Consider the following 10,574-nt stretch of genomic DNA (forward strand, 5'->3'; position numbering starts at 1 on the left):
TGCTCTCTTCATCTATCTATTTCCTTTGTTCTAGACTTAGGAAAAATCATTTTTTTGTTCTGTGTAGCTGGAAGAAGTCTCAGGTATGCCTTGTATACACAAACTGTTATTGCCTGTCTTGAGAGACTTGCACTGGATTTATTGACCTGAGACGTGTGTGTTTGCCTTACGTCTGATCCAGATCAAGCAAGCCCAAAAGCTTGAATGTTTAATAATGCTGGCCAGGGCTCCCAGGCTGCTGATTGGACAGAATAAGGGATTTTCCGCTTTCAGTAACTTGTCGCCCACTGCTGAACATGCCTTTCTGTTTGCATCACTCTCTCTTGCCGCACGGTCAGCACACAGAATTGGGTCGGTGTTGTGAAATCCTCTCTGCTCAGTGCAGAGAGTCGAGTTTCCTGGGGTCTAGGAGAGCTCGGAGTCTGCCTGAGAGGTATGTCTGATCTGGTATAGCTGATAAACTTGATGTGACGGGTCAGAGGGAGGACTGTGAGGGTCTTTTTACTGATTTCCAACAGGCAATCGTATGTTAGGCTAACTAGACCTGGGTAATGAGACTGCACAGCATGAGATACACCAGAAGCTGAATGAATTGAGCTGGTTTCTGCCCGGAAGACAATCAAAAGATTGTAGTGGCAGAGTTGCTACTTGATATAGAATTATACATGGTTTCATGTTGTGATACGCCTGAAAAGTGTGATCTATGTGTTGTTCCCGTGTATATGTTGCACTGTAATGTGCAAGCTGCAGAATTCCTTGGAAAAACTGGTAACAATCATTTTACATTGATCTGAGTGCTGCAAAGCAACATTTCCCTACGGTATGAAACAAAATCTCCTCTTATAATAACTGGCTAATGCTTCTCATGTACCACCTGGTGTGGGTCAGTCTATTTCAAGCGCCCTAACAGTTTCATTTTTTGCATGGAAGGTCTGTTTGTGTTCATATACTGCCAATAGTTCTGCATATAGTGAGAAAGGATTCCTCCTTCTATTCGGTTTCTGTTGCTGTATTTGTCTTCATCTGGTACATTTCTCCTCACTTCCTGTCCCAGCATCCACTGGGGGTATTAGTCTACCAAACTGTCAGAGGTTAGTAAACTTTGCTCACCATGTAATGAGCCCGTACCATAATATTTGTTTTTCTACTTTATTGCTGTATTGTGTCAGATAGCAAAAGGCGGACCCAATACCATTTTGTCATGATGTTCCTCTCCGCACCGCAAAATAGTGAAGCTGATCTGAGAAGTTTGTAGCCTGCCTTTTAAGGGGTCTATTTATAAATGATTTGCACAAAATTCACTCAACTTTCACCCTATTTTCCAGTGAAATCCCATTTAGATGCGTGATCTATCTATCTATCTATCTATCTATCTATCTATCTATCTATCTATCTATCTATCTAGATACACACACTGAGTGGCTGAGATTATTATGGCCACCTGATGTTTGTAGGCAAATTAGCTATAATTTGGCGCTGAAGTTGCTAGAGGACAGCAGATGGGAGGAGGGTCAAAACGTGTGTTAAAAGGTCTTTATGAAAGATTCTCAGAATAAAAGGCTGTGAATTGTCCCCCCCCCCATATCTGTGTTTTTTTGTATCAGTATCTGAAAGTATTAAGACTGTGAGCCTCCTTTTGACTGTGAGAGTTCTTTCTGAAAACATTCCATGCTGTAAAAGATAAAGGCATAATAGTTGTTCCATAGTAACCATTCTTAGCTGAAAAGCTTCGAACATTCATAATTAAAGAAAAATAAATTCCAACCTGACTGTATGTGTCAAAAAAATGTTTTTATGTCTTTTAGCCGTTTTCTTGTTGTGTGCTCCTTGTTTCCTTTTTTAAGTGAAACTGAATTTTGTTGGGCCGCAGAAGCCTTTTGTTATACACACAGGAGTTGTACTGGCCCAGACACACTTAACTTTTAGCATACAAAGAATAAGCTGGGGTATACTGCACGGGGTATGTGTCATGCAGTGTATCTAGAAAATAACCAATCTCTAGGAGCATGGAGCAGATGTTTTTTGGCAAAAGAGACGTTGCATGTCTCTTCTACCTAAGAACTCTGAGTTCCTATCAATTGTTTAATTGTAGAACTTTAGTTCCACTTCAGTATCCTGAATCTCAGCCCAGAAAGTGGATGGTGTCCCTGGATGACGCTCATCTGTAGAGAAAGGCAGATGAAGGCATTGTCAGAGGAAGTACTATGATCTCTGTGAGAGATAATACATACCTTTACACTTAGCAGGCACACTCTTGGCATGAGAAAAAATATGTCTGGAGGAATTCGGAACTAAATTGTAGGGCAATGATGGATATTTGTAGGGTAGATGCATATATTCTTTGTGTTGTCTTTGTGTTGTAGCAGCCAAAATGGTTCAGAGTGGAACTTTAAAAATAAGTGCACTTATCATTTTGGCCCCTTTTACATGTCCTCACTGATTCCGACAGGCCCAGCCTCCATTGCAAGACAAGACACAGAGAGCGCCTCCATCGCATAAAAACTTTTTAATAAACGGATAAAAAATGATATAAAGGTACTCACAAAGTACACCCCCAATTGGTTCTGAGGAAGGAGGCTTGACCTCTGAAACGCGTAAACCACTTCACTACCACGGAAGACGAACAGCCGGTGGATATGCACCTTTTATGCCTGTTTTTATTTGTCCTTTGTGAGTACCTTTTATACCATTTTTTATTCGTTTATTAAAAAGTTTTTATGCGATGGAGGCGCTCTCTGTGTCTTGTCTTGCAGTGCTGAGGTTGTTCTGAACCTGGTGAGAGCCGCCCCGTTATCGCCCTGCACTCCTGAACATCATTGATTAATACTCTCTTGAACCAAATTCTGCTGGCGCTGTGTTAGATTGTCTCCAGCATCCATTGTTTACATCCTACTGCGGACATGTTTCTCTTCTGGCCATGCCTGCACGCTACATCCCAACTGACTTATATGGGGCTTGTTTCCCGCCCAGTAGAGGAAGACTTCCACCAATGGGTGTAAACAAACAACAGATACTGGGCCCATCAGAACTCTGTAAGCATGCGTATGTGCAAGGGGTGGGTGGGATTGTTGATGTTATCCTAAAGGGGCAAAATAGATAAGTGCACTTATCCTTATAAGTAGAAATGTGGCCTCTCTTTGGGCATACAAATATGTACGTATTCCTAACGAGCAGTAAATGTGCTTAAGGTTCGCAGTACCATGTGATTTAAAGCTGGCCATACACTGTAATATTTTCTTCGGTCAACCTGCGGGCTGAACAAAGAAAATATAACAGATTCCTCCAAAGCTTAAGAGCAGTCAACGGGGAATCTCCCGCTGTTTTCATTGTATACCTGAACAGAGGCAGCAGCTGATTGGCTGCCCGTTTTGTTCATGCGAAGATTTTCTGACCAGTTCCTTCCATCAGTTTATCGAGGGATGCCGGCCAAAAGGGTGCCAATAGCAGCACCCACTGTTCAAATTTTGGACGGTTCATCCAGAACTGGCCAAAATCTGCATAGTGTATGGCAGCTTTTACTTTTTGCACCGCGTCACAACACACAGTATTGTGGTACCATCGTTGCACTGTGTGGCAGTGCATTGCGGCCTGGAGGTGTGTTGTGGTGCCATTCAAAGAAATGGCAACATATCTGTTCCACTGTAACACACAATAGGTGTGTTGCACAATAGAGTGCGTTAATTGCATTGTACGGTGTGAATGGGCCCATAAATCAAGTTCTCACTGGCGTGTCTAGCTGCAGGCACTGTGGAGTAATTCATCCTTTAAGTTTATTACAAAGACACTGAAAATAACAACTCGGCTCCCTTTGCTTGCCGACTGCGGGTGATATAGGCTGTTCACAAACTACTATAAACTGGACTTCATAGTCTCTGTTGGGATCTTTGAGAATGAATCACTCCACAGTGCTTGTAGCTACAGAGTATAGTGAGGGCTTATTTATAAAGCTCATTTACTGTTAAGAATATGTAAATGTTTATACGTGTATACCCTGATCACATGTTCAACACAACTGTTTAATGTAAAACCACAGATATCAGCCTCCTCGTTTCATTCCTAAAATGCTTCTCCTTGTATTTGACACAATTGTTTTTTTTTCTTTAACTATTTTGGAAGAACATTAGTTATTTATTCTCTAAAGATGAACCTAATACATTCCGTTTTGGTACATTCCTTTTAGGAGCTGACGTAGAAATTCCTTCTCCAAGAGATAATGTGCATTGCTGACCCCTCTAGGCCTGGAGCAGGAATCATTAACATTTTATTGCTATAAACAATGCATGTAAATCTCAAAATGTTTGGTGAATATAATACTGCTAATGAAGTTTCCACAGAAGGAAGGAGTTTTTTGTATAGTCCACTGCAGCCACAGGGTCCCTTGCCTGTCCTTCCTGTGTGTAGCCACAGTGATTCCAGTGGGCTGGCAAGAATTGTGCCGTGGAAATTGCTGAGTATACCTGGGCTGCCCAAAGCCAGCTCAAGAGCTGGGGATCCAGTGACTCCCGATTACTAGAAATAAGATACATTTGGCCTTTTTTATGTCTGTCATTTCCTTCCTGAAGACCCCTTAAAGTGACATTAAAGGATAATCCCCCCCACCCCCATGTTAGTGTAGGGCCTTACCTTAAATGATGCCTCTTAATCCGATCATCTTCTTCCTTACTGTCCTTTTCAGCTGTCCCTCCAGCGCTGGGTGCGGGTGTCCGATCCAGCGCTGACTCCTCTGTTCTCCTCTTCGCTCATGTCCCACGGAGTCTGTGCGGGTGCACGCTGCTTTATAGACTTACCTTATGTCTCTCCTCGTCTCCCAGCCGAACATCTGAAGTGCGCATGCGCCCGCCCCAAGATCCTTTGTGGCCACCCAAGACTCTTCAGATGTTCGGACGGGAGCGCGCGGTGCAGACACAGTTAAGTTTAAAGCCGTTTGAAAAGGTTTTTTGTTTTATTTTTCAAATTTTTACATATATCTGCTTGCTAGCAGTAGATATATGCAAAAAACGCTGAGGGTTTAATAACCTTTGTAAGTCTTTCATGTACCTGTCATGACTCCTCTGACATCCTTGCTTGGTGGCCTGTTGGACCTTACACAGATTCAAAAGGCTTCCCGGAATACCATACCTCTTCCACATATGCGTGCCGGGATCTCTTTTCAATTCCAAGGAAATGCTGTACACTATTGGAGCAAAGGCTAGATGGGCCTACCATTGGAGTGAATGACACTCATGCACTCATGCATGCAAAATATAATAATAATATAATAATTATAGCCATAAGGTTGCGTTGGCATTTTTGACATCTTTTTCCCAGTTTTATTTTGGATGAAAGAAAGGTGACACAGCGATGAATGATTGGCAATTTTCTCGTCCAATGCAGAGACACTGTGAAAGCCTTGCTTGGGCTGAAAGCAAGAGCTCTTGAGGACATTCCATACAGCTCATTGGGCTGAAAGCAGGAGATCTTGAGGACATAAGATATAGTTAATCGGGCTGAAGACAAGAGATCTTGAGGACATTACATACAGCTCATTGGGCTAAATGCAAGAGATCTTGAGGACATTACATACAGCTCATTGGGCTAAATGCAAGAGATCTTGAGGACATTACATACAGCTCATTGGGCTAAATGCAAGAGATCTTGAGGACATTACATACAGCTCATTGGGCTAAACACAAGAGATCTTGAGGACATTACATACAGCTCATTGGGCTAAACACAAGAGATCTTGAGGACATTACATACAGCTCATTGGGCTAAACACAAGAGATCTTGAGGACATTACATACAGCTCATTGGGCTGAACGCAAGAGATCTTGAGGGCATTCCATACAGCTCATTGGGCTGAATGCAAGAGATCTTGAGGACATTCCATACAGCTCATTGGGCTAAACACGAGATATTGAGGACACTACATACAGTTCATTGGGCTGAAGGCAAGAGATCTTGAGGACATTACATGCAGCTCATTGGGCTAAACGCAACAGATCTTTAGGACATTCCATACAGCTCATTGGGCTGAACACGAGATCTTTAGGACATTGCATACAGCTCATTGGGCTGAACACAAGAGATCTTGAGGACACTACATACAGTTCATTGGGCTGAACGCAAGAAATCTTGAGGACATTCCATACAACTCATTGGGCTAAACGCAAGAAATCTTTAGGACATTACATACAGCTCATTGGGCTGAACACAAGAGATCTTGAGGACATTACATACAGCTCATTGAGCTGAACACAAGAGATCTTGAGGACATTCCATACAGCTCATTGGGCTGAACGCAATAGATCTTGAGGACATTGCAGACACCTCAAATTAATCGGTTCATTACCAGCCTTGCCGGCTCTGACACAAATTGGAGGTGATTTAGTGCAGAGACTGCTTTGTTTTTCTAGTTTTTAATTGCTCGTCGTGCAGATTTTTCACTTGCTCAGAATCCCGGTTCCAACAACAAATGTAGAATAAATGCGTCTCTTTAGCAGTTCATTGATTTGTTTGCTCAGCTCACCTATAGTTCTTCCACATTTTTTGCCTTCATTTTTTTTTTCTCTGCAGACGTTTGCTCCCCTTACCTATACTTGTTCTGGATTCATTATATTTACTGTGTATGTTTGTATGTATATTTCACTAAGAGGTCCTGAGTAGTCACTTCCTCTCAGTGCTGTGTACGTGACATATATCTGTGTAGTACATGTTGGGAAATCCAAGCATATGGTCTGCAGTCGTGTCATGGAAACTGGCTGTGTTTTGTTAGTGTTGTCTCCACGTGGGATCCTTCCAAGTGTATTTAATAGGAACAAGCTGTACGAATGTAAAGTCCGGAGAGCGTATCTACACAGAGTGTGTCCTGACCCCTGCTGCTACATGCTGCTAAATACTATTGTTCTACTGGTCCTGCGTTCACTCCTATGTGCAGAACCGCAAATAGGCAGATTGGGCCAATGTTTTTAAGTTCATACTCACTAGGCTCAGTGTTTAAAATATGTGCCATTTTTTTGGGGTTTTTTTTGGATAGAGTAGGAAAGGGTTTGAACTCCGGTTAGTTTATTGTTTGTTTCGTCCTGTTGGGGAGATTTCCCTTCGCTTCCTGTCCGGTAGACACAACAGGAAGCTAAATGAAATCTCTACAGTGTGAGGATATCCTCTCTTAGATAATTGTCACCAGAGACCTGTTAACATGCACTCCAGTGGCTGCTTCATGTGACTGCAGGAGAATAATTTGGAGACAGGGACAGAGTGTTGTCACCCCGCATCAGGAAGTGTCTGAGGGTGGATGTTCATGGCTGGATCAAGCTTGATTTTAATGAAAGCTGCATATTTAAAATGTTTGAAAATGACTTTTGAAGTTGCATTAACATGTTGTAGATTATTCAAGATAGTTGTCTCCCCACATTTCATTAATGAGGAGACATCTGCCTGCCTATGAGGAGGCCTGTTGTGTAATCTAATGGTTTCTTTCTATTCTCTCTCTCTGCAGAGGACCCCACTGGTGCAGCCCTGAGATGCCAGCCTAGATTATGACCTCGAGTAAGAATCCACGATTCAATCATTTTTCAGCTGGTGCCACGAACATTCCACCAGAAAACACAGACGGGGTACCAGCCTTTCCTCCCCACTACTATCTGCTCTTTCTATTGTGTCACACGCTCCAATAACAGTTCACAATAGAAACGACATGCTGAACATACTGTATATACCGATATCAGATGCACAGCTTTCCAACATCGAGTCACCCACACTTTCTGTTGACATTTTATCTGTCAGCTGCCAAATCACAATTGTGCCATGACTTCTGCAGTTATTACCTATTAGAACATCATTCTTTTAAAGCAAAACTGTGGCCAGGCCGTAGACATTTAAATGATTACATATTCTTATTCTAAACAAACAGTAGATAACCTCACAATAGCCCTCACTAACCTCTACAGCTTCAGACATTGTGGAGCAATTCATCCTCAAAACTTACAAGTCAGGTCTCTGGACTCTCCTCCTCTTCCTATGCGCCTGAGTTTATATTAGAATTTGGAAGGCTTGGAGGCTTCCATATCTGGGAGGGGGAGCTGAGTTGTTTATAAAAATAGATGAACAATTTCAGTGCTTCTGCTGTGAGGATGAATAGCTTCACAGTGCCTGCAGCTATAAAGGTTGGTGAGGGTTTTTTTTTTTAAAGCTGCTATTTAAGATATGTAGATACACTGGCCACATTTGTACTTTAATGAGTTACATATATTTATTTACCTTGTCTCCCTTGCTTGGTCCATCCTTTATTGGCTCCTCTTAAACTACCTTCATTGTCCTTTTATTTCCTCCCTTTTATTTTTTTATTTTTTTGCTTGATCGTCGTAATTTTCTGCTTGGTTGCTCCCATGTACTCTTGGCTCCTCTGTAGACATTGATGTTATTTTTCTCCTGACACTTCCTTTTTCGCCTGAATGGCCCTGTCTGTTTCCTAGAACTGCCATCTCTCTCGCAGGCTTAGTTAAAGTGTATCTAAAGTCAAAACTTTTCTTTTTTAGTTTCGGATAGAATAGGGAAGGGTTAGAAACATCCGTCGTGTTTTTATTGCTGGTTCTACCTCTTTGTTCTACCTGTTGTCTATCACCACTGAGATAGAAAATCCAACATTTTTACAGCTGTCACCGGAATGGGAAGAAGAAATGTTTCATTGGGGACACCCATTCTGATCACTTCTCTCTCAGCTGATCATTCAGATATTCCTCACTTTAGAGAGACTTCCTCTCACTTCTTGTTATGTCTCCAGTAGTGAGGGGACATTTTCCTAATTGAACAACGACAGCAAAAAAAACATGAAAAGGGTTTCAATGTTTTGGCTTTAAAGTGACATTAAAGGCTATTTTTTTCTTCCCCCACCCAATGTTAGTGTAGGGAGTTACCTTAAATGATGCCTCTTAATCTGATCATCTTCTTCCTTACTGTCCTTGTCAGCTGCCCCTCCAGCGCTGGTGCGGGTCTCCGATCCAGCGCTGACTCCTCTGTCCCCCTCTTCACACAGGGACTATGGGGACCAAAACATAGCATAACAAAAGGAAGGACAGTGTCAGCACCAATTGAGGCCCCATTCACACCAGGGCGGATGCGTCTCAGCGCGGTTTCCACGCAAATTTTAAAAGGGCGGTTTTGGGTGTTTATAATCATGCTTCAACGCTGGAACGCAATTAAAAACGTGCTGATCAGCGTGTTTCCATTGAAATCTATATGGAACCAGCACAATAAAAAAAGGCTCAGGGAGCATTTCGGGCGGCAGGCGTTTCGGATCGTGCAGAAGTGCGCGATCGCACAAATGGTCCCCATAGGAATGTATGGGATTGTTCATGTCAGCGGTTCAGCGCAGACAAATCCGCTTAACCAAACCGCCCTTGTGTGAACGGGGTCCCAGAGATGATTGGAGGATCTACAGCCGAGTGATACACAAATAAGTTACATTTTTGTTAATAGTTAAGGTACTTGAATGTATTTTTAAAATGTAACTCCTGAGTTTAGTGTCACTTTAAGGCAAGGCTTGATGGCAGCCTATCTGATTTCCGTTTACTAAGATCAGTCAAAGATTATTACCGATGGGTCACAATGCTATTACAGCATTTTGCTTGTTACCATTTCCCTTTTTAGGTCAGTCCACCTAAAATTGATCTTTCAGTGTTTGGTAGATGCTATGAAGTTCACTTATCTGACCGATTCTTATACCTCTCGGGGACTCGTGAAATCTCTGTGCGGAGTTTCAGACTTTGCACACTTGCTGTGCCCAATATGAGGGGTTGCAATTCTCCCTGCTGGATTTTTCTATATTATAGACTATGAAGAATGTAACAGGAAGAGCTGGAACATATAAGGGTGGACGGGAACACCCAAATCTCCCAGGTGGAGAGCAACAGAGTCGGAAACTCTAGGAGGCATATCTATAAGTCTTTGTACTTATTCACTTTTGTAGGTCTCTTTTCTTTGTATTGGCCAGTCCAGCTCTTTGTGACTTTCTGTTTTGGGGTCTATTTCTTACTGCTTTCAACTCTCACTTTGTGTTCCTCACCATTTGTTAGGCCATTGACTTTATGTATGCATTTCTTTTATGTTACAGACCAGAATGGAAACTACATTTGGACCAGCGTTCACACCCGTGACAACTATTACTAAAGGTATGCTAAGTTATGATATTTGAATAAGTGTAATTGGTATTTTGTAGATGATGTTTAAAGTGACAAACTCAGGAGTTAAATCTTAAAAATGCATTCAAGTACCTTAACAGAAATGTATCTTATTTGTGTATCACTTGGCTGTAGATGTCTGCAATCGTAGACCTTCAAATGGATCTTGTTACTGTAGAGAAACTGTAGCTACAGTATATTATACCTGTACCTATAAACACTACCTGTACTGTGGAAGCTAAGCCTAAAAAAAAGACCAGCACAAGGGAAAGAACTAGTCACCGGTATTTCCTGTGATCTCCCTGCAGCTGATATTTTCCCCATTACTGACTTACCATGCCTTGTTCTGCATTGTGTGTGTGTAGGTGGCCATCTTAATATAGGAGCAGGGCTTTGCTTCCTCATGTAGGAATCCCC

At 42.1% G+C, this 10,574-nt stretch overlaps 1 protein-coding gene across 6 annotated transcripts in view; it reads left to right on the plus strand.

Annotated features, from left to right (window-relative positions):
• TRAF7 (TNF receptor associated factor 7) overlaps window positions 1-10,574 on the plus strand; it is a 51,102-nt gene that overhangs the window by 8,067 nt on the left and 32,461 nt on the right. For 2 of the 6 annotated variants that reach the window (XM_018561926.1, XM_018561918.1), the window contains exons 2-3: window positions 7,478-7,595; window positions 10,091-10,148. In XM_018561926.1, the coding sequence (XP_018417428.1) occupies window positions 7,518-7,595; window positions 10,091-10,148 (136 nt within the window). In that variant the 5' untranslated portion in view covers window positions 7,478-7,517. Of the gene's footprint in view, window positions 1-126; window positions 434-7,477; window positions 7,596-10,090; window positions 10,149-10,574 lie in introns of those variants that run through there. The other 4 variants (XM_018561948.1, XM_018561941.1, XM_018561932.1 and 1 more) reach the window with 3 other exon arrangements.

The sequence above is a fragment of the Nanorana parkeri genome, unplaced genomic scaffold, assembly GCF_000935625.1.
Source record: "Nanorana parkeri isolate BGI_ZX_2015 unplaced genomic scaffold, ASM93562v1 scaffold19, whole genome shotgun sequence".
In the NCBI taxonomy this organism is placed as follows: domain Eukaryota; kingdom Metazoa; phylum Chordata; class Amphibia; order Anura; family Dicroglossidae; genus Nanorana; species Nanorana parkeri.